Here is a 24539-nt window from a genome sequence, read left to right as displayed (position 1 = left end):
CTCTGATCTCAAAAGTGTCACGTGAACATAATATATTCACTCTCTTTAACAGTCTCTTAAGAGGAAAACAACCAGGACAGAATTTACACCACAGGGCACAATTAGTAGTTTTGAGGTTACATAGGGTTGACTTTTTTCTAAATAAGAAGATAAGGAACGTTTCTCCACAGTCCCTGAATATAGTCTCTGCTGCTGCACAGACTAGAAATGACACTTGCAGATGTCTATTATAAAATACAAGGTATCACAAAACAGAGCATACACAGAAGGCATCCACCTGCATCGTCACCATCATCTCTACAGTAGTGTGTTCTGATGCTTATAAGACATTTACTGAATCTTAAAAGGTTTGTTGGTCGTTTGTTGGAAGTATATTTTAAACCTGCCATCTGACTGTCTGTATTATACGACTTTCAGTCTGGAGCCCAGTGGCACAGTCAACACAGCCATCTGATTTATAGGGCATGGAGTAATTTGTTATTCTCCTCCAAAACCACCGGAGACTAAATAATTTACACCTCGCTTCTTTCTCAGTTACTGAGATCTTGTTCATTATCAGTGAGACATCGAATGACGAAGGAAATACAACAAAGTAAAAATCTCATTAACAATTTTCTCTAATTTCCTTCATGCAGAAATGTTAAACTCATGTTCTGGCAGAACGTACTATCTATTTATTTGGAAAATAGCATCTTCAGTGTTCGAATGCATTTCTTTCCACAGATGTTACACCATAGAGTTTTACTTTTGATGGGTGTCAAGCCAGTGGATCATATATCCCTTTGCAGCTGCACCTTTTCCAAACAGGTAGCGCATTAGGTATAAACCACCAAACTATACATATCCAACTCCACCTCAACGAGCTTCAGCAGTAAAATTCTGCTTACTCATTCATGCATCAGTTGCAAAAGACTTACTTTTGACTCTTTAAGTATATTTTGCTGATAATTCTGTATTTTCACTGCTGACACTTTAACTACATGAAGCTAATAATGGAGTATCTCTACATAGTTTTATTAGTGTTTTTACTTGAAGGTACTGCAGGATTTAGGGAGATCTTTTTGCAAATTTGGAGTATAGTAGTCATAACTATGTTTCCAATAGAGTGTAATCACCTGAATGAGCTTTTTATATCTACATAGGAAGGAGATCCACTCTCATGGAGCATTGCTAAGTTTCTACAGTAACCCAGTAGGCCTTTAACATTTTTATGTTGAAGTGGTGGATTGAATTTTGTGGTGCAAATACACCAGTTTGAAGAAGAAGAAGAAGAAGAAGAGAAACATTTTGTGACAATAGGAGGGTCATACTTGGCACAAGAAAAAGCAAGGGAGCGACCACGGCAACCGTACTGTCTCAATGCGGTTGTGAAGGGAGGGGTGAGTAGAGGGTATTCACTTGGTTGCAATTGGCAATCTCACCGCTAGATGCCACACTCCTGTACACACTGGTCTTTCAAGTAAAAGGGCGCATCCTCCAACACTGCAGGATAAGTTGCACCAGAGACGGTGTCTGTCCAACGGGAGGAGGCCTGCTGGTTGGCAGGTCCAGCACCTTAGATATCAGCAAACGAAACCAATGAACGATCGCAGCTGGCCGAGATGAACGGTGCTGCACCAATGAGTTGACCCGAGGCCGGCTTAGTCAAAAACTCATATAATATGAAACAACTTTGGAGTCAGACTGATGCGTTTTCTGTGATGATCCTCTGGCATCTGCTGCCACAACCTTGCCCTAAAAATTAAGTTTCCAGAAACAAAGAAAAAGTTCTGCTACAAAAGTCCATATTCAATTTTTGGACTTTGTTCTAATCTTTGCTTTTCTTTTAAATGTTGGATAATTTTACCTTGTTGGGCTGCACTTACATATCTAAATAAAACCATTTGAGAAGATGAGAAGAAGAAAATCTGCTTGGACAAGAGCAAAATCAATCGACCAGAGGATGTCAGCCTTAGCCTACAGACATAAATACATTTATGTACAGTATATAAAGCTACACATTACAAAATCACTTCATTTGGATAAACTAATACAAACTGAAAAGCATGCAGGGGGAAAAAGAACGAACGAACGAACGAACTTTTCTGTCTTCTATCTCTTTTCCTAACCCATCTTACCCCTGCCTTGCCCTCCCTCCATCTTCCCGCCCAGACTTACGCCTTCGATCCTTCCCCATCAACCCTCTCATCATCCCAACTCCCCACATTCTTACCTCTTTAGGTACTTTGTCCGCCCCACTCCCATCATCCCTTCCTCCAGCAATGTTACTGGCAGCACAGTGGCTCAGTGATCAGCACTGCAGCCTCACAAAATCAAGCTGCTGGTTTCCAACTCTGCCAATTTCATTTGTGCATCTGTGAGGGGTTACTCCGTGCAGGTCAGGTATCCTGACCATATACAGTAAGTTACAGCTGAGGTGGTTTGGGCACCTGGTCAATGTGTCTCCCAGGGGCCTCCCCTAACGATCTATTGGGCATGTCCAATTGGGATGAGATCCCGGGACAGACCTAGACCTCGCGGAAGTTATTGTACATCTCGTCTTGCCTGGGAACGCCTCAGGATCCCCCAGGGGGAGCTGGAATGCATTGCTGAAGAGAAAGCCACTGCAACCTGACCCAACCCAACCCTGGTTAAGTGGAAGATAATGGATGGTTGGATGGGCAATTAATACAATTAAATGTGGTTGCAGAGTCAGTATGATTTACTGCATCTGATAACTTTCATACAGAATGGAAATACCGTCCTCTGGTGATAAAAGCTTGGTATTGCATCAAAGTGTTTGCATAGACCTGTTTCTACTAGAAAGGGAACTTGGCACTGTTGCTTTTATGGTTAAGGTTGGAGTTTTAATGTATAAATGCGAGTTCTCTTTGGAAATTTGCCATTTTTGCCTTTGCAATATAATTAATATGAAAATAACATATGAGTAGTTTTTGCCATGAAAGATGGTGTTTTACAAATGGTGCAACTGTTAAAAAATACAACTGCACAGGTGGCTGACGTAGACGTTACAGTTTACAGTCAACAACTGCTTCTGGTAAATTTCATTGTAAACCAAACTAGCTTACTGATAAACACATTTTTGAATTTACAGATTCTGTGGAAAACAGATTGAACTTGTCCAATAACCTGTCTAGTACACTCACAAAGCTGTGTTGATATCTTGAAAAAACGGCAAGTGTTCATATATGTTGAGCACAACCCATGAATAAACATCATAAAAAAAACTTGCCACTTGCCCAGCGTTGATCAAGAGTAATGAGTCGCTGAGTCAAGACTGAAGACGGCGCTCAACATGGGGTAGAGTTGCACAAGAAAGGGATCTGCAAGAAACTGGAACTCAAAGCGTCTATTGTCACCAGTTCTGCTTGAGGAGTTAGATGTTGTCCACCAGGTCTTCACTGTCTTCACCTCTCTGCAGTCAGAAAACTGAAACAAAGCAAACATAAGATTGATTTGGTGCCTGAGCATCATACCTACACAGAGATAAACTCACAGCCTTCTGTTAATCTGACCTCTGGTTAATTATACACAGAAGAAACCAATACTATGGAATGAACTTTTGACTTTCATGAAGTGTCAGTGCGAAAGCTTCATTCCTTTAGACTTGCTGGAGTAAAACAACTTATTAAAAACAAAAAAAAGAATTAAAAAAAGTAGACCTAAATGAGAAGCAACTTTTGTTTCAAGTTATTTGTAAACAAGAAATAATCATGTTTGCAAACAAAAAATTATTACTGATTTAAGAACATGAACATGTTTTACCTGAATTCCAGAGACCTGAATGTTTCTTAAACACTCTTGCTTCGCAGACCACTTCAAGCTGGAGTTTGGTCTGCACCCATCCAGCTGTGACAAACAAAAAATGTGGACTCAAGGGATAGGATGGCATCTTCAGAGGTCTTTGTTTATCTGTAAGACAGGAATTATTTGGTTTCTCGGACATACACAAGGTGGATAAAATGTAAAGGTGCTGTCAAAGATCAAACCTCAAATCATGTCTTTAAGTGTAACACGGTAAAATGTGCAACCACAGATGATTCAGTACAATTCCATGATGTTAGTAATTTACCCCTTGTCCAAAATAACAGAAAACTATGCAACACACTGATTTGAATTTCCCTTAGAACTTTATTTTCCATTTTACCGAAACTGTAATTTTGAACCATAGTCATAGCGCCTCCTAGTGGCGGGAGGAAGAGCATGTTTTATTCTCAGCTGTCTCTCTCTCAGCAGGTTAATCACAGCCTCCTCAAATTTGGTCCAAACATTCCCAAGACGTGGATGATGCAAAGTTATGAAGCTCTCGTGGCAACGCCTCGTTCGCCATGAAAAAGGAAGTTAGTTTTGAAACATGGTTGAAAACTCACCAAATTTGGCCCACATGTCAGGAGGCCTGAAATGAGTAATCTGATTTGGTTCATTGGTTTGGCTGGGACAAAATGGCTCTACGGCGCCCCCTACAAAATTTTGACGAACTAGCCCCAGGGCTGCGTTTCAGCTACATGTACAGATTTCGGTACACATATGCAGGATGATGAGACCTACAAAAAAAAGTCTCTTGGTGCCATGACCTAAACCCAACAGGAAGGCAGCCATTTTGAATTAACTGTCAAAATTCAATCAACTTCCGGCGATTTACAGGGGACGTAAATGAACGAACTAGTCCGAGGGGGTTGATCCGATCCACCTGAAACTTGGTCAGCACATAGAAAAGACATTAGTGATGAAAAGTTATTAAAAGTCTCAACAAAACTTTAACGGCGTTCCCGTGGTCAGTGTAGATTATCCAGCGTGTGTCACACTTCTCATGTTTTGTCAGAAAAGCCTCAAGACCTTGATGATGTTCCACGGTGACAACTAACAGTCCTTCGTAAAAGGCGTTGCCATGGCAGCGCGGCGAATTTCGATCCTCCGCCATGAAGAATTCAAAGAGCTGTTACTCGACTAAACAAGGTCCGATCTTTACCAAACTGAACATGTCTGATGGCAGTCCCAGTCTGAAGATTTGAACTATACTCGTTGCGCCACCTAGTGGTGACAAGAAGTGATACGCTCTATTCTCTGAGTATCCATCCCAGCAGGTTACACACAGCCACCTTCACACAGTACCTGAACTGTTTCACCAGAGAGGAGAGGATCCTGGACTTAATGTATGCTAACGTGAAGGGTGCATACAGCTCCTCTCCCCTCCCCCCTCTGGGCAGGTCTGACCACAATCTCATACACCTCAGTCCCACTTATTTGCCTCTGGTTAAAAGACAGCCTGTGACCGTAAAGACAGTGAGGAGATGGTCGGAAGAGGTGTATGTGGAACTGCAGGGATGTTTTGAGGTCACAGGCTGGCAGGCACTCTGTGAGCCAAAAGGAGAAGACATCGACGGGCTCACAGAGTGCATCACGGACTATATCAACTTCTGTGTAGACCCCATTGTTCCAGTAGAGACTGTTCACTGTTACCCAAACAACAAGCCGTGGGTAACAAAGGACATTAAGGCCCTCCTGAATAATAAGAAGAGGGCTTTCAGGGCTGGCAACAAGGAGGAGATGAGAATCACACAGAGACACCTGAAGTACAAGATCAGAGAGGCCAAGGAGGAATACAGGAAGAAGTTGGAGCGGAAACTCCAGCAAAATAACAACAGAGAGGTCTGGAGAGGGATGAGAACAATCACTGGTTTTAAGTCAGCTGGCAACAGTGGAGTTGAAGGCAGTGTGGAATGGGCCAATGAACTTAATCTGTTCTTCAACAGATTTGATGCCCAGGCCCCTGCACTCCCTACAGACACTAACATCAACACCTCGATTGTTCTGCCCCCAACAACACCTACTCCACTCTCTCCCCCTCACCCTCCTTACAGCCTCTCATCTTCAAGGGAAGGCCACTCTCTCACCTCTATCCCCACCCCCTCACCCCCATCTTCAGTGACTATCACAGCTGAAGATGTTAGAAGACAGCTGGGGAAACTTCACTCTGGCAAGGCTGCAGGCCCTGATGGTGTCAGCCCCAGGGTGCTCAAAACCTGTGCCATCCAGCTCTGTGGAGTTCTTCAGCACGTCTTCAACATGAGTTTGAGTCTGCGGAGGGTCCCGGTGATGTGGAAGACGTCCTGCCTAGTTCCTGTGCCAAAGAAGCTGCGCCCTGGTGACTCTAAGAACTACAGACCTGTGGCGCTGACCTCCCACATCATGAAGACCCTGGAGAGACTCATCTTGGAGCAGCTCCAGCCCGTGGTCAAATCAGTTTTGGACCCCCTACAGTTCGCCTACCAGCCCCAACTTGGAGTGGAGGATGCCATCATCTACCTGCTTGACCGCGTCTACACTCACCTGGACAAGACGGCGAGCACTGTGAGAGTCATGTTTTTTGACTTCTCCAGTGCTTTCAACACCATCAGCCCAGGTCTACTGGGTGAGAAGATGTCAGCGATGCAGGTGGACCCCGCCATCGTGTCCTGGGTTGTGGACTATCTGACTGGCAGACCACAGTATGTGCGCCTGAAACGCTGTGTGTCAGACAGAGTGGTCAGCAACACCGGGGCCCCACAGGGGACTGTCCTCTCTCCTTTCCTCTTCACCCTCTACACCACGGACTTCAAGTACTGCACAGAGACCTGTCGTCTCCAGAAGTTTTCTGATGACTCAGCAGTGGTTGGATGTATCATCAAGGGTGACGAGGTGGAGTACAGGGCTGTTGTGGACAACTTTGTCACGTGGTGTGAGCAGAACCATCTACAGCTCAATGTGACAAAGGACTTTTAAATTAATTATTTAAAAATCATACAATGTGTTTTTCTGGATTTTTTTTTTAGATTCTGTCTCTCACAGTTGAAGTGTACCTACGATAAAAATTACAGACCTCTCCATTCTTTGTAAGTGGGAACCTGCAGTGTATCAAATACTTATTTTCCCCACTGTATGTGTATTGCAACTGTTTTTGTATTGCAACTGTATTGTTTCCTCCTTTTTATACTGGTGTGACGTCTCACCCTGTTTCTTAGGGTTAATGTTTGTCATTGTTTCTTTCATGATTTCCTGTTTTACTTTCCTGTCATACTCACTTCCTCTCTCATTTCTCTCATATCTCATTTCCTTTGTGTGTTTCATGCCTGTGTGATAGCCTGATAAGTTTCACCTGTCCCTCACTATCCTTCTCTTCCCAGTGTATTTAGTCTCTGTTTTCCTCTTCTGAGTGCAGGTCTGTCTTTATGCCTTTTGTATCAAGCGGTTCCTTTTTTTTTTAAACGTCTGTTCCTAACCAAGTCTTTTTGTCTCCTGCCTCTACACCTGTTGTTACAGCTGGCCAACTCTACCAAAAGATCTCTTGTTAATGCACTCCCAGTGTCTAAATGGGGGACAAATCCCACAGTCACTTGAGTTGTCCAACTAAGACTGGTAATCCTTAAAGTTGGTAATAAGAAGGACTTACTGATCAAATTATCATTATCTTCATTGTTTTATTATTCAATAGAGGTATAGCAAGTATCAAGACAGAATAAAGAGCACTGCCTGTTTGGGTCATTAAAATAATTTGAAATGTGATCTAAGCCACAATTAGGGTCATGAAAGTAGTGTTTCACAGAATCCAGGTTACTACGCTATAGTTGCAGAGGACATGTCTGTGTGGCATGTTCCCAACAACTTCCCACTGGAGCACTGGAACCTGGCAGCCATCCTCTGCTACCACACTATCAACCGCTTCCTCAGGCTGTACAGAGGGAACCTCTTCGAGCTCTTCAAGGTGACTCACTTGTGTATTCGTGTTAAATTATAGATCGTTCACAAACATTATCAACTACCCAAGCAAACCTGCAGATCTGTGACTCAAGACAAAATTGTCACATTCTTCCAGCAATATCCAGTGAGGTACAACGTTGGCACGCCCAGCAACAGAGGGCCAGCTATTCCCATCGTGTATGACCATGGAGATAGGGAGTCCACCATGATGATGTATGGATCCAGATCAAGGGGTAAAACGCTCAAGAAGCAAGAGGAAAATGGAGATAATAAAGAGGATTTTCCTCATCATACATGGATGTGGATATCAATCTGGATTGTAGTATGAGGCAGTTAATGTATAATGGCTAGTTTTATTCTTTTATTTTCCCCAACCAAAATACACTACATAAATTTCCTATAAAATCCAAATTTATCTGGCTGTTATGAAGGTAGTCAATGGAGAACTCACTATGTTTTTTTCTGTTTATATGACAGCGGAGGTTGAAGCAGGTTTCATCACATTCAGGGCAATAAACTGCGAGAACGCAGCCACGGCCATCTGCTCCGGGGTCAAGCCGATCAGTGGATTCAACTCTGAACATTTAAGTCTGAATCCATCATCACACTTCTGCTGTCAGTCAGCCAGCACGGATTATGCACACTGATATGTTTCACATTAATCCTGTTGTTTTCTGTGTGTCTACAGTACTGTATAGGAGGAGGTGGATATTTCGCCGCGCAGCAGTGCGGAGACTTCCCATCATTTGACTGGGACAGAGTATCAAGCGATAAAGGTTGGAGCACTTCCAAAGAGATGATGGAGTCTGCTGTGTTACTGTTCTACCGCTGAGAGGATTATTTGAACATGTAGTTTATGACTTTTGCACATGGCATGCCAGTCTAGTTAACAATCCCAGTTGTAGCCAATTAAATGTCATTTTATTTCTATTGCTTTTAATCACATTATGTCATGTTAGAGAACTTTCTTGTGCCCAGACCTTCATCACAGTAAACAGGCTTTTGTAATTAAGCAGCACTCCAGCAGATGGTGTAATTGAACAGCATATTAAAAGAAAACATCAAACAATGGGCTTGTTTTTTTTTTGTATTTATTGAACATTTTTAAGACAAGGCGTATCCTGCTGCTCACTCTTATCAACACACAAACACACACACGCACACAGAGGCACACACACACACAGTGAGATGTAATTGTTGAAATATAATTAGATCATATAGGATATGCTGTATATAATTGGCAGATCAGTTTTGATGTTCTATTGATATTATTTGTCTTCTCTGAAAATTGTTGAAAATGTTTCTTCTTATTTTGGATTTTTTTTAACGCTTTGACAACTTTGTTATTAAAACTTTCATACCAATAAAACCAATTGAATTGAAATTGTAATTCATAATCTTATCATATGTTTATTCAAAATCTTAATTTGGAAAGTAACATAAAAGTTCTAAGTTGTCATATAACATACTACACTAAAAAGTGTAATATTACTCCCTGAAATGTGGTGGAATAAAAGAATGAAAACACTGAAAATACTGTTACACTAAAAGGTATTTGAGTTGAGAGCATCTTTGCCTGTCTGTCTGTCAACTGAGGATATAGTGAGACTGTCCATGAAGGTTAGATTAATGTTAAAGGTATATACTGTATATGTCAAAGGTTGCACATATGTTAGCTTTTATCACATGTCCACTAGTTTGGCATGATGAAGTTTCTCCCCACCCCAATGACGCTTTTATTATTGTCGTACATTTTATTTATTATTTTGATTTCATAATAGTCTCTCTATCAAAAAATAATTAAAGTGCTTTCGAATATGGTTTTAGTGGTCTAAATACAGTTATAGATGCCTTTCTGCAACTGCACAGATTAATTTGTTCAGAAAATAGTAAGTTTGGAGCAAAAATACAAAAAAGTATTTGCTTGACACTGAGACACTGAGTGTTAGCACAAAAGTTCATCACTTGTTACACGTAAAAGCATTAAAGAATATGGATTAAAGATGTACAATTAAAAAATATATAGTTTCATTTAAAAATACGGGCAAAATAATTGAAAACATAAAATTCAAGAGCTGAGTTTTTAGGAACAAAACCAAATGATTTTGGTCTGTGACAGAGGAGTAAACTTTGTCAGGCTTTGACTACACAGACAACACTTGTTAGTGAGAACAAGTTGTTTTTCTTCTTTTTATGGGATTTGTTGAAAATAAGAAACATTTAGAATATCACCAGTCCTATTATTTAATATAGTGGGTCTAGAAAAAAAAACTGTTCTTACGGTCATGTGCATTCTCCAAAGAGTCCTCAGAGATACTATGGGAGCGTGGAGGAGCATATCGGAAATAAAGGAAGTAAAGGAGATCGGAAATAAAAATATCACAGAGGAAGGTTAAATGTTAAACTAGAGACAGAGAAGGGATGAAAAGAGATAATGGTGGGGATGCAGACATATTGTATTCTCCATTTTATGCTCAGTATCTTAAAAGAATAATGGAAGATTACTGTCAACATTATTGAGCTCCAAAGCTTTAATTCTCTTCAGTATGTTGAGGGGAAAATTTCTGACTTGTACCTCTCAGTGTGACAAAAAGAAAAAGCAAAGGTGAGGAGTGTGAGGTAAATATTGTGTTTAATAAACAAACATCAGTCAGGGAACTGACATTAGTCTGGGGATGGAGCAGGGGGGAATATAAAGCACAATGCACATGTGTAGAGGTGGGGGGACATATTTATCTGTTACACAAGGTGCCCCTGTACAGTAGGAGCAGGAAGTTCTATATAACATACAGATCAGGATCCAAGTCTACGGTACAAAAACTTAGCAGCAACATGTTAACGTCGGAGACCAAGGGGCTAACAAAGTAGTTTCATTTAGAAAAAGTCACAGTATTCTTTAAGCATAAATTTGTTAAAAAGGTAAAAACAGTTCTAAGCATCCTCTAGGGTCAATGCTACTCACAAGATTTGTGTGTGAAATACATAGGTAGGGAAATTATCTATACATTTATACTCTAATATAAAGACCTTCTGGTAATGGCACAGTACAAACTCTCAGGAAACGCGACAAAAATATACAATGTCTTCACGTCACATTTGCAGATTAAAATGTAACTAAGGTCTCTGGCAAGCACAATAGTTTCAGTGATCAAAAAAACAACTTCTCTTCAACCAAAATAAAGGACACCATTTTGTTAGTTCAGCTATCTTGACAGATTATGTCTTTTTAATACAAAAATAAGGACAAATATAAATTAATATATATTAAAAGAATCAGATTGATACATAGGGGATCTACTGAATAAGTACAGGTATTTATGATACAATAAATACTTGTCATTCATGACTGGGGGTAGATAAACAGAGAGTAGTGTATTGAACCTGGCAGGTAATATGTATAGCGTCTACAGGTGAGAGCATTTGAATGTGTGTGTGTGTGTGTGTGTGTCTGTGTTGTTCAGTAGCTGTAAAAAATACCACAAGTTTGAGCACAACTGTGTGTAGGATCGTGCACACAGTCTCAGAGGGTTCAGGAGGTCTGTTAAGAGAGACCTCAGACTACAGTGGTGGTTTCTTGTGTTGTAGGTGGGGTTATCACTGCCCTCCTTCTCCCATGACTTAATGCAGCTCCTCCTAGTGGTGAGTCTGTGGTACTACCAGTTAAGGTTACTCCTAAAACACACAACTCACAGACAGGAAGCAGGGAGTCTACAGGAGGCGGTCAGCCGTCAGTGACCGGTCAGTCCTCCAGGGTAGAGACAGTGTGGCACACCATTGGAGTCATCATGACCAACAAAAAGAAGTAGATGTAAGGAAAAAGTCAACTCTTGTGGTTTTTTTTTTGTCTTTTTCTCCACTTCATAATAAAAAATAAGTCTGTTTTTGTACTTTACAATACAATTCAACATCCCCACCGAGGAAGCATCAATCATCAGTCCAGCACTGACAAGAAAAGAAACACTTTTTAGTTGTTTCTTTTGTTTTTTTTTTGCCTTTTTTAAGGGTTTTTAAAAAAAAACAGGGTTGGTGAGGGGGACTGTGAAGGGTGAAGGGTTTTCTCAGGAGGAATCAGGACCTTGGACAAGGGGGGGACGGGGATCAAGTAAGGCGGGCAGGAACATAAAACATATCTGGATGGGGAAAATCTGCCGCAGGTGTTGTCTCTTTTTTCTTTTTTTTTTTTTCTTTTTTTATGAGGAACACTTTGTACAGCCGCACTTGACCACTTTCTCCACTTCCTGGACAAAAGAAGAGCCATCAGTGCACTGGAAGGTGTATTTCCTGCGTTTGCTGCGGAGGGGGGTGCAGCAGGTGCCCTGTCCTTCTGCCCCCCCCGGGCAGCTGCCCCGACACTCTAGACGGGAGACCTTCTCCTGGGTTTGGCACGCCGCGTAGCCTTGCTGTCTCTGGTAGACATCTCGGACCCGTTCCCCTCGGCAGGCCACCTCTGCAGACATGAGGAGGAAACAGAAAGGTTACAACTTATCCACGCTGTTAATGGTTTTGAAGCAACAACGTCACAATGACAAAAGTGATCTTAGTGGTAAAAACTAGTAAACGTTATCCACTCAACATATGAGTGGGCTGCAGAGACGACAAGGAGAGGACAGTAAAATGAGACAAAGTGACAACAAGAGGGATGATAAACTGCAAAAATGACTCCTATAAACAACAAAAATAATGTGTAATGTTGAGGAATTTGCAAGTAAATTAATAAATCTGCCAATAGGGTACAACTCCGGGCAACTTGTGAAACAAGCCACCAAATATTGGGCCATCACAAAACACTGACAATGTGATGAACAATGACACATCTGAAATTCAAAATGTTGGTTCTTGAAATAAAATCAATTGTCTGTTAATGACAAAGTACTATCGATATTGTGATATAACCATGCACTCACTTTTCAGATTGTATATCTTACTTTTGCTATAAGCTAATGCAAATTGAGCAAGATTTTATTCTAAAATAAGATATGATGACTTTCTTCTGCATAATTTGAAAATTGAAAAATCAAAAAGCAAACTTTAGAACTGTATCTATATTTTGCATGAAAGGAAAACAAGGTGAAGCAGCTGCAGTGGATACACGTATCTTGGGTTGCATTGGAGAGGAACCAAAAAAAGAGGCTGACAGTAAGATGTAACCAGACAGTCTCACCTGAGTAATCCCCCGCGAGGGATTAAGAGGAATCTCAGGAGAGGCTGAGTTGAAAAAGCAACGGGTTAGAGGTATTAATTCAAAGAAGCAAAACGCTGTTAGACACACACTTGTGCACACACGGCTGAGAAAAAAATGATGAGAGTTCATAAGTAGCAGACAGTAATGCAGAAGCTTAGAAGAGGTTCTGTTAAGAAAAACATGCTCAAGATTAAGAGCTTTAACAGTGTTAGATATTATTTTTGAAAGAATGAAAGAAGTCAGTTTGCTGTAAACACAGGTAAACATTTACACACAATGACACACCCATGTCTAGGTTTGTCTCACCTCTATCGCACGCCTCTCCTGTATATCCACTGTTACACTCGCAGTATGCCTTGCCCAGGCCCGACACTCTACATTTGCCATGTTTACAGCGAGACAGACTGCAGAGGTTTGCTGCATCCTGGTCCTGCTCATCACAGAGGACACCAGCAAACCCAGGCTGGCAGCGACAGGAGTAGGAGTAGGAGTTGATTGGAAGACAGGTACCGTGGATACACCTGAGGACAGAGGAGTGAGAAGCAGCAAAGATAAAGATGTGGATGGTTGTGCAGATCTTTCAGCTAAGTCCCTCTTTGGATCCAAAAGCCTAAAACCCTGGACAAAAAACCTTATGCTCACAGTGGTTTTAAAGTTATACCAGTACTGTCAGCACTCAGTCACCAACTTAGACAAAGTGGCACATAAAACACTCACTTGTTGCCATCACAGGGGTTGTTGACTTGCTGGTCACATAGTGTTCCCGTCCAGCCAGGGTGGCAGGTGCAGGTGAAGCCACGATGACCTGTAGGGTGACAGTCACCCTGGATGCAGGCACCTCTCTGGCAGGGCTGGCAGCCTGGCTCCACCCCGTGGCCCAGCCACTGTCTGGTGGTGCTCTGTGCAGTGCCAGAGCCTGGAGCCCCCGGCCCCAGCCCAGCCCCCAGGTCCTGGAGCTTCCCGTTGATGTACAGGTTACGGAGGCAGCCATGGAAGCTGGTGCCATTGCGTCCGCCCGAGCTATGCTGCAGGGACGAGAGACCGCCGGAGGCTGAGGCACGTTCTGGCATACCTAGAGGAGGAAAGGAGTGATAAATGAGATCAGAGCATCATTACTGCAGAGCTGTAATTAAATGAAATCAAATTTCATTGGATTACTTAGTGGAATTTATGTTACTAGTTATTTTAATATCAAGCTAAAAAATGTTTATTTAGTAGTTTAAAAAATGATAACTGTCCATGTCCTTAAACTTAAATGTCCATGTCCAAGAATCAGATGTGATATATAATTAATTTTAGTTCACTGACTGATTTGAAGACCAAATACAGAATGTAATGTTCCAAAAACTGTACAGCGCAAAGACAAATTTGAGGTGAGCAATTAAAAATTTGTGTCCATCTACAGAACAATCTATAACTATTACACATAACTAATAATGTGAATCAGAGTTATTTGAAAATTACACATTGAAAATTGGTGTTTTTTATTTAATAGCTTAAAGGAATATGCCAGATTTTCCTGATGGATACATAAATCTATGCAGTTATCCTCTTTGACCTGCAGTGGAACAATGAAGTATCAATCATGTATTTGTCTTGAGGCATTCACACACACACACACACACACACACACACACACACACACACACACACACACTGTACTCAGGTCCTCACCTCCCAGGTAAAGTGGAGAATCTATATTGAGTGTGGACTGTTTGCTGATGGAGTTGATGGATTTGGGCGGCCCGCCATCAATGGACAGAGATAAAGTCTGGTCTGATGCTACCAACTCCACAGCATGGAAGCTGCCATCATTCACTGTCTCCACACTGAGAGAGAGAGAGAGAGAGAGAGAATAGAGAGATTAGGTCTGCACATTTGTATCATTCATCATGTGAATGCAGCAGCACTTGTTGTTGGACAGTTCTGCTTGTGCATGCATGTACCTGTATATAGCAGAGGGAGGGTAGGATCCGGTATCGTAGCTGACCCTGAGGCGTCCCCTGTACAGCTCCATGGCGATGTGATCGTTGTCCCCTTTGTACAACAGCACGCCACTGTCCTCATCTGTAGCAATCTGAAAATCCATCAGGATATTTGTGTAAATTATTTTAAGAAAGTAAAAGTACCAATACAACACTTTAAAACTATGTACAGATCCTGTGTTCAAACGAAAGTAAAAAGCATCCTCAGCAAAATGTACTTAAACCTACAGTAACTATTTTTTGGCCACTTAGAGGCAGCAGAAGCAAGCTGTTTCACAACACTGACATATAATCACATTTTAAGTTGATATCTCCATCTCAAGGCTAATATATGCTCCTTTTTTTACTCTGTTTTGGTCTCTACTAGCCCCAGTTTATGCCTGTTAGGTCACAGAAGTAACCACTGGTTTCTGTAAAAGACGCTGTGAGAGTGAACCAACAGGCTGAAGCTGGCTGTGAAGCTCCCACCTGTAGGCTGATGTTGGTCTCCGGTGAGAGGAGACTGGAGGGAAATTGCAGGTAGGACTCGCGGTTGACAAAGTTGACACTGACAAGCGTCTCACAGAACTCGCCCTCGTAGCCATGGAGACACTGGCAGCGGGGGTCCGTTCCCATGACAACGCACTGCGCCCCATTGAGGCACTCGTGGTTGTCGCAGGGGCTGGTTCGAGGGAGGACCATCGGGGGAGAAAATTCGCAGAATAACCCACTGAAATGCAAGCACATATTCACACAAACATTGAGTACGTACATAAAAGATGCTTGAAACTTACAGTCTTTGGAAGTGTAAACATGTTTTTCAAAATTCTATTATTGTCAAATTAGGGTACAACAAGTGTGAACACAGATTGCTTTAAAAACTGTTGCTATTGGTGCTTTCAAGGACATTTCAACATCTGAGATTTAAGAGTTGGCAGTAACTGATAATGAACACAAGGAGGAGCCCCTTCTACACCAGTAATAAATACACTTTTAGCGTGGTGTCAGGGGAAGAGAACAATGTTTTTTGGCAAACAGCAACGCAGCAAACCTAACATGCACTGTACAATATTGTTACAGATACCGTTGGTTGAGAGAATAGTTCTTCCTGCTCCTCACCTGTAACCTTCTGGACAGACGCAGGTGTATCCGTTGACGGCATCGATACACTGACCTCCGTTCTGACACTTGTTTTCTTCACAGTCGTCATAGTCCAAATCACAGTGTTCACCTACGTAGCCTGGAGTGCACTCACACCTAAAATGTGCACAAATACAAACACTGTACTCAAATTCACAGATTTAGCAGCAGACTTTGTGGTTAAATAGACATTCTAACACAAGCAGTTCCCTGTTGATCCAGACAATCTGGAGGATGTACAAATAGTCATAGTTATGACACACATGCACACACACACACTCCAAAACACACACACACACACCTTAACACATACAGAGGCTACACTGACCAAAGTACACATCACAAGGGAGGAAAACTAAAGCAAGGTTCAGATAAAATCTGGACAGGAAACGTTTTGAGGAGGGAGCCAAAATCACACTCTCAACACCTCCCCTCCCTCCACACACACACATATATACACACACACACGTGCACACACACACACACACACACACACACACACACACACACACACACACACACACACACACACACACACACACACACACACACACACACTGCTTATCTGTGAAATGAAAAACCAACAACTTATTTCAGTGTGAGAAATGTTAGTACTCAAATCCTGCGGGAGAGAAACAGGAAAACACTGCTAACTCCTGCATGAGTTCAAGTGTGTGACCTTGTGCATGTGTGTGTCTGTTTGCTTGTCTGCATGTGTGTGTGTGTGTGTGTGTGTGTGCAGTCCACTCACTTGTATCCCTGTGGGGTCAAAATGCATTTTGAGTCGTGCTGACATGGGTTCAGCTCTGGAGCGCAGAAATCCAGTTTCTCTTCACATAGCTCCCCTAGGAACACACACACACACACACAATCAAAAATGATAAATATAATATAAAACACCTCAATATTTTCCAACTCTCACACCCTCACAGTGTGTTCCTGCTTGTGCATCTTAGTGTGAGTGAGCATCCCTGTATGTTTATGCAGTACTGTACGTATCTGTACTACATGCACAGAAATGTGTGTGTCTGTGTTGTATGGGTGTGTGCTCTGATGATGGATGAGTCTCTTGTGGCCAGGACCAACACAGTGATCTGATAAATGATCTCATCTCTGTGAATGTCATATTCCTGATGATATTCCCGAGTGTATCCCGACGCTCCTGAAACTCTGAACTCCAAGGGAATCACTGATGAGGCATCAGGGAATGAACCAATAGTCCACTCTGGGAATAATTACATGATCGCTCAGGGATCACTGACAATGTCTGTGAAACGACGGGAGACGTGTGTGCATGTTTGAGCTTCTATTTAAGTAGCAACTGTGCTATCTCGCTTATTTAGAAGTAGTCTTATATGCTTAATAGATTTCTTATTTTTACATGGAAATCCTCACATACTTAACAATTAGACACTGGGTATCTTCTTTTCCCAGGCCTTTAGTTTTAGAGATGTTGAATATATGTGTAAATGGCTTTAATCAAGGAGACCTAGCTGCATTTAAGAGAACTGGTGAGTTGTATCTAAAAGGCTGTGCTTGTTCGTCAATCAACAGATGACAGGTTTAATGTTCTGTAAAATTTGCAAAGTGGCAGTAGGGGCGGTGTGGGTGGGTAAAGCAGATTTTAGGCTCAGATGTGTTATTTTTGTGTTTGCTGTTTTGTTCCTGACTTTACATTCATTTCTCAATTATTTGTACAAATATTTTGTTGCAATTCTGTTAGGATAGTGGGACAAGCTAATAGAAACTTTGTAGTCATATTGATTTGAAGAGCAGTTTTGAATTTCATTCTGAAAGTTAGATATTTAGGTTGCAGGCAACAGACTATATGCCATTTCAACTTTCACTCCATGTTGTAGGCCACCGAAATGACATAGATTCAAGAGAAAAGAGAAAATCATATCCTAGAGTTTTCTGTTCCTCTGTGCCATAGACCTTCTGCAAATGTGTAGTGCAGAGAGTTTGTTTAAAGAAAGTACTGAACCTTTTTAAAAATGACAGTTATGTGCTTTGGAGGAACAAATGGGCATTAACTTCTCCTTTAATGTCTGAATGTTAACCAAGAATATCATGAAACAGTTTGTGTTGACTAATAATAACATGTATGCTTAAAGCAGCAAGCAGAATATCCCCAAATATCAGAGAGAACGAATTACAAAAGCAGCGGTCAGTTTGAACATCAAGGACATGCACTGCTGACATGGAGCATGACTGCATACAGTGTGTTAAATCTGTGGTGCTGAATGTCTAATTACTGTGGAGCATGGACAAAGCGCAGGAAATGAGGGAAGAAAGGAAAGGAGGAAGGAAAGAAGGAAGGAAGGAAAGAAGGACAGGAAGGACAGAGAGAAGAACAGACTAACCTCTCTCCACCTCATTGGTAGCAGCTGCAACCACAAAAAGAACAGACGACAGATGATAGAAAGCAGAGCGAGACAGGAAAAAAAGGACAGCGAGACACAGAAAGACAGAGAGAGAACACCGCCACAAAGGTTAGCAGTCAGAGATGGTTAGCACAGTGCAAAGCAGACAAACAAGTTGCAACAGACCAGTGTTAGTTGGAACTACGTATGATTTTGTCTGCAGTTTATGGTTCTGGAGGTAAAAGCCCCATTTATTTTCCCCATAGACAATGTCATGTGACTCTGCATTATACTCGTTAGTACAAAACATGAACATCTGTGTTAGAAAATATCAGATTCTCTGATAAAATGTCAGTGGTATAGGCCTGTGTACATCACTACGATTCCCGAGGTGCATATTGGCAAGAACCATCAAATCACAACGCTGAAAATGATTTAACATGTGACCCTAATGGCAGGAGAAAGTTAAAGATTTACAAACTACAACTTAAATCAATTCAGTTTTAATATTTGGGTCTTTTTTTTTTTTTTGGGTCACGGCGGGGAAATTCAGTGTTACAGCAGCAAGTAAGCAAAAGTAAAAGAACAGCAGAAATAGAACTTCAATAAAACAAGAAATAATAAACTAGTGCACAGAGATATACTCATAAAAAAGTATGAAGTATAAAAAATAGGGACAATGTACACAGGTGGGAATATAAAAACAAAAATGTTCATCAAGTGAGGAAAATTTTGTTCTAAAAATTATATTGCACAGATGTTCTATAATATTACACAGTTGGTGTACATTATAATGCCGTTATTGTCAGATACTGCACCGATGAAGCGTTTTGACTTTGCTACCTGCTCTACTGAGGCTCATGGGTGTTGTAGTATTTTAGGCCATCTGCCATACCGAGACGATGGAAGATGACAAAATTCAAACTGATGGCCATGACATAAACCTATAGGATGTTTACAGTGTCCTGGAGAGTCCCATGTTTCTGTGTTACATTATAGTGACAAAAAAGTGTGGAGTGAGGAAAAGTGTTACCTGTGTATTCTGGCGAGCACATGCATGTGTAGTTGTTGATTCCATCAACGCAGGTGGAGTTGTTCTCACAGTCGTTATCTTCACAGTCGTCGATGTTGATCTCACATGTGTCGCCTTCAAAGCCCTCCGGACACACACACCTGAGATCACACGGATACACACACACACACACACCCATAAGCCGATATTAATGGACAAACAGATGTAGGGCCACATACAGAACATTGTCAAATAGAAATCTTTGGGACCTCTGGATGACAAAGACACACACGCACGAACGCACGCATACACATTAACCATGTGTGTAGCTCATAACAGCAGTGTCAGCTCTATCTACATATCCCCAGTAGAGAGTCATTATTCTGTTAACGTGAGCGTGCCTCAACTCTGTAACTACTACTCAGGTTTATTACTGCGCGCACACACACACACAGACACACACACAGACACACACACACACACACACACACACACACACACACACACACACACACACACACACACAGAGTGGTATATTATGGGTCTAATAAAGAGCTCTTATGCGGCACACACTCGGGTGGATTAATATCTCATTATATAGTCAACGACAGCTCTTCACGATGAATATTCCACCCCCTGTGCCAGAGAAGCACAGAGGAAAGCATGCAAAGATGGAAATACAGACAGGAAGATTGAAATGAAAAGGTAACAGAAAAGACCGAGAGAGTGCAAGGAAAGAGACAGGGGGAGAGAAACAGGAGGAGCTGTGATTTTGAGGCTGGTCTAATTATCTGTGTGGGAGGTTAAAATCTGCTTGGAGCGTTCAGACAGGCGTTAGCTCCCCTCCTGCTAATACTAAACGACCTAATGAAGAGAAGGCAATTCTCCCAGCAGGTCTGTCCAACTCAGAGCCAGACTGAGGACAGAACTGGTCCCTGGAGCCTTTTACCTCCTATACACTCATTCCCAGCTGTCATTAGTGGTGCGGCACTATCAATGATCTCCTTAGGGTTCAAAGATGTCTCCACTGGTGTGCTCTCAATAATCACTGGTTCAATTATGTACTGGTATCCAGTATCTAATAACTGATGTCTGGTGTTCACCACACCTGTGTTTTTAGACAGACTCTGTCGGTGGGTGTTGTGGGATGTTTCTATATGTTTATGTGAAGATGAAGGAACATAGACTTTGCGGCCTGAATCTTGCTGCGGAGATCATTCTGATCAATTTACTCACCAACTTCATTGCTAAGATATGACTAGTTTTAAAAAAGTTTGCTGTTTAACCATACGAATTAATCAATTATTCAGAAGGAGGAACACAGGTGAGCCTGAATGTTATTTATTTCAATCTTGGAGAGCTGCATGCTGGCTCTAATTGAGTCTCTTCACCACACAGTACCTGTGCGCCCACACACAGTTTTGCAATTTGCGACATCTGAGGTGCTTTTTCACGTTTGTCATTACTGCCACAGAGGTGGTTTAAATAATGGTATTTGTTTGAAGCCACCATTTGTACGATTTGAAAGTCCTTGATTTACAGCTCTCCAGTTGTAAGATTATAAAAGACAGAAGATAATCAACAGAGCTTCTCTATTGGCAATTGAAATGTTGAAGGGGCACACTGGCAATTTAGTGTCACACTTCCATCAAGACAGACAGAGACAGATTTAAGAAAAAAGACGCTCAGAACCAATATAACAGATGCAATTTTAGTCCCTAAAATGGGCCAAGCTACAGAGGTGGTAGAGCTGATGATTCCCACAATAATGTGATAGTCTCTCACCAAAAGTTGCTCCCTTCTCCTTCCTTCAGATGGCAAGTGCCGCTATTCTGGCACGGGTTGCTGATACAGGCATGGATGGGCTCCTCACAGTTCTGACCCTACACACAAACACACACATACATTCAGTGCTTTCAAAGAACAACAGCTCCTTATAATGTGAAAGTATTTGCATCTAGTGTCTAGTGTCTGGCTAGTGTAAGAATAAGGTGAGAGGAACACCTAAAAATTACAGGTTCTGAATTAATGAGTACATGAAACTGTATTTCACATCAGTCTGTGGTTAGGAAAGACGAGTGAATCCGACCTTTTTGGTTTTCAACAGCACGTGTACCTTAAATCCAAAGGGGCAGGTGCAGCGGTAGTAGTGCACAGGGTCATTGGAGCAGGTGCCATCGTTCTTGCAGGGGTTGGACAGGCAGGGCTCACACTTAGCTTGGATACTCATATCCACTGGACCTGTGCGACGCAAAACACACCGACCCCCACACGCACACAAAACTTTATACAATGTTCTACTTTTAGGAGAGCGAGACAAGTCTGAATACGAAGGGTGACATTCACTCAGACAGCTGTACAGTATCAGGGACCTGCATAAACATTACATCCTCAGTTTTGTGCTGTAGATAAAGATGGTGCTTTTTCCCACTGACTCATATGTATTTTTGACATTTCAGTTTGAATTATAAATTCTTCCAATGTAGTGATCATGACATATTGTCATTTTGCAAGAAAAAATACTCCATTGTTCTATAATATAATATGATATAATATAAGCACTTGAAAACCTGTATATTAGAAGACTATTAAAAGTTGTATGAATGTGATACTCAAGAGTTGCTGAAATGCTATAAATGAAAAAATGAGATTTTTCTATGCAGGGCCATGACATGAGCAAACAGAAGACACGCAAATTTTGTGACACAACATCAATTTCTAACAGTCGGGAAACACAAAGCTGGTCAGGACATGAGGGCTGGAAGGGAAGAAGAGCGGATCAGTCTGGTCTGAAAGGATGAGGAAAACCGAGCTGAGAATCTGGGGAGGAGAGACTGAGGAGGGAGTACTGGGATATGATTGGCTACTTTACCTGGCACCAGAAAACCACAAGGCCCCGGGACTTCTACAGTGCGTCAGTTAGATTAGGTTAAAAATAGATTTCAGTCATGTATTCATGGTTAATAGGATATCATGAGGTTTAAAGGTAAAAGTCAACAGTCAGTAGCATTTCTGATGAGTTACAGCCACAATCATGCTTGCAAGCAAATTTGTGGATTTAGAGTTATCATATTAATCTAATATTAACATTGCTGTCCAGTGAAAATCATATATCTCCAAATCTGATGATTTTTAGGATTTCTGATAAACTCAATGCTTTTCAGTGATATCAGACAACTATCATTTCTTAGGCAAACAAAACCCTGTAAAAAGTCATTGATTTATCTCAAAATGCATCATCACATATGTTAAAACAAGATTTTATTTTTCATAAAATGGAGATGCATGCTTTTCATTGGACAGCAACAATTTGTAAATGGCAACTTGTGGTCTCCTCTAGGAGTCCTCATCAAGTGTGTGCATATTTGATGGAAAGTATGCATGTGCATGCCAAATTTGCACATTCAACATACAACTGTGTTTTGTATTATATGTACTGTATATCTGCTGGCATGTGCACGTGTGCCACAGTAGGTTTACCTGTGCAGGTGAACTTCTTGGATGGCGTGGTGAGCAGCAGTTTGTCGGTCATGTCACCCGGCCCAGTGCAGCGGGCAATGCCAGGCTCCTTGTAGCCGCTCTTCACCCAGTCTGACAGCCACTGCATGTGACAGTCACAGTACAGAGGGTTGGCGCCCAGAGCCCTGCCACCCAGAGAGAGACAGAGAGAGAGAGGAGAAAGAGAGAGTCCGATGTTCAGTCATATTAATAGTACACAGGAATAGTCAGCACTTTAACCCCGGAGTCATTGCTTCATTTCGGATCTGATGTGCTCGAATACAGAGCCAAAACCAAAAGGAAATGTGTCACTGTCTTAATACTTACAGACCGATTGGTACATCGCTGTCAAATTAAGCGTGAAAATGTTCTATATGTCTGCCATAAATAACTGAGACTGTAGTGGAGCTGATTGAGAACATCCATCTCATGCTGCTAGCAGTGTTGGCGTCAGTATTTCTCAACCTTTAAAAATCCATAAACTGCATTACTTCCTGTCAAAAACAGTTTGTTGCTGCTGTATTTGAATAAAACATTTACCTTCTCAAGTTTTTGCTGATGTTCTGTAAACAAAGTCAAATGTGACTTCTTTTTTTTTTTTTCAAGGTAACTAATGGAGCACTGCACTGATTCAAGCACAGCACTAATGTTGTGCCTGCATTAGCGTCTTGGCTTCAGCTGCTTTATTCATGCTCCACAATGGCTGGCTCATTCATCAGCTACTTGGCTACTATCTGACTAGTAACCAGTCATATTCATGCTGGTGTACAGCACTGCCTTTATAATGTGATTCTTTTGCTGCTGTAGCTGCCTCAAGCGCTCCAACGTGAGCCTTATCTGCATTTTTTGATATTGTTCTTTAACTAATGCATGTTGAAATTCTCTCAAAAGACAGATCTGACTCAACAGTTACAGTTGTCAAAAGGGAAGTTAGAGCCATTCGCAGACTTGTAGTTCTGTCGTGGGTAGAGACAGCGTTAGACTAACTGGGATATGACCCCAGCAGCCTGTCACAAGCGCTATCCGTGGTGCTGATCCGAGTGAGCACCCCGGGGTGGACACAGAGCCTCCCTCACTGGCACTCCCACTGGCAGGTAACTCAAGTTATGAGCAGAATCCTTCACTTCCATCCATCACTTGTGTGCACCCAAAATGGCTTTTGAAAACATCAGTAAAGTGAAGATAAATCAGAGTAATACTACAGTACATGAAGTCAGTTATTTACTTTTTAGTTACCACAGTTTATCATTTTCAACAAGAGTCTCCTGAGTTATTTGTTGCTTGTCTGACTCTTGATTAAACATTCATGACTGTTTGAGTCTCTGCACTGAAGTCCTCCAGGCCCAACTGTGGGTACTCTGTGCTGTAAAACCTGTTTTGCAGTAAATCAATTTGGGAGATTTCCACAAAATTCATTATTTAGGAAAGAAAGTAATTACAAATCCAGTTTTATTGTTGTAGGCACAAGCACTAGAGGATTGCTCAGAGGAGAAATGTATGCCAGAAACAAACTATACCACCCTTTAATTTAAATGGTAAATATTATAGTATCTATTGTAAATACGATAGCCAAAGGACACGCCGTCTAGGATAGAAGTTTAAACTGTTGAACTGCTCAAAATCTTAATTTACCAGAGGGGAGC

The 24539-nt window shown here is 41.6% G+C and overlaps 2 protein-coding genes across 2 annotated transcripts in view; one reads left to right on the top strand and one right to left on the bottom strand.

Moving 5' to 3' along the window:
- Positions 1-8785, top strand: part of LOC139199313 (intelectin-like) — a 31200-nt gene extending 22415 nt beyond the window's left edge. Inside the window, exons 2-5 of the mRNA XM_070828361.1 lie at positions 7573-7741; positions 7853-7970; positions 8215-8319; positions 8424-8785. Of these exons, the coding sequence (XP_070684462.1) occupies positions 7573-7741; positions 7853-7970; positions 8215-8319; positions 8424-8569 (538 nt within the window). The 3' untranslated portion in view covers positions 8570-8785. The remainder of the gene's footprint in view (positions 1-7572; positions 7742-7852; positions 7971-8214; positions 8320-8423) is intronic.
- Positions 8786-10352: 1567 nt separating this feature from the next.
- The window catches only part of slit2 (slit homolog 2 (Drosophila)), an 83428-nt gene continuing 69241 nt past the window's right edge, over positions 10353-24539 (bottom strand). Inside the window, exons 26-37 of the mRNA XM_070856370.1 lie at positions 22879-23042; positions 21515-21639; positions 21184-21281; positions 19420-19559; positions 16775-16868; positions 16003-16140; positions 15373-15613; positions 14866-14996; positions 14594-14748; positions 13637-13991; positions 13226-13440; positions 10353-12184 (exon numbers count right to left, since the gene is read on the bottom strand). Of these exons, the coding sequence (XP_070712471.1) occupies positions 11928-12184; positions 13226-13440; positions 13637-13991; positions 14594-14748; positions 14866-14996; positions 15373-15613; positions 16003-16140; positions 16775-16868; positions 19420-19559; positions 21184-21281; positions 21515-21639; positions 22879-23042 (2113 nt within the window). The 3' untranslated portion in view covers positions 10353-11927. The remainder of the gene's footprint in view (positions 12185-13225; positions 13441-13636; positions 13992-14593; positions 14749-14865; positions 14997-15372; positions 15614-16002; positions 16141-16774; positions 16869-19419; positions 19560-21183; positions 21282-21514; positions 21640-22878; positions 23043-24539) is intronic.

Source organism: Pempheris klunzingeri, chromosome 3, assembly GCF_042242105.1.
Source record: "Pempheris klunzingeri isolate RE-2024b chromosome 3, fPemKlu1.hap1, whole genome shotgun sequence".
NCBI classification, from domain to species: domain Eukaryota; kingdom Metazoa; phylum Chordata; class Actinopteri; order Acropomatiformes; family Pempheridae; genus Pempheris; species Pempheris klunzingeri.
This window is presented reverse-complemented; position numbering and strand designations above follow the sequence as displayed.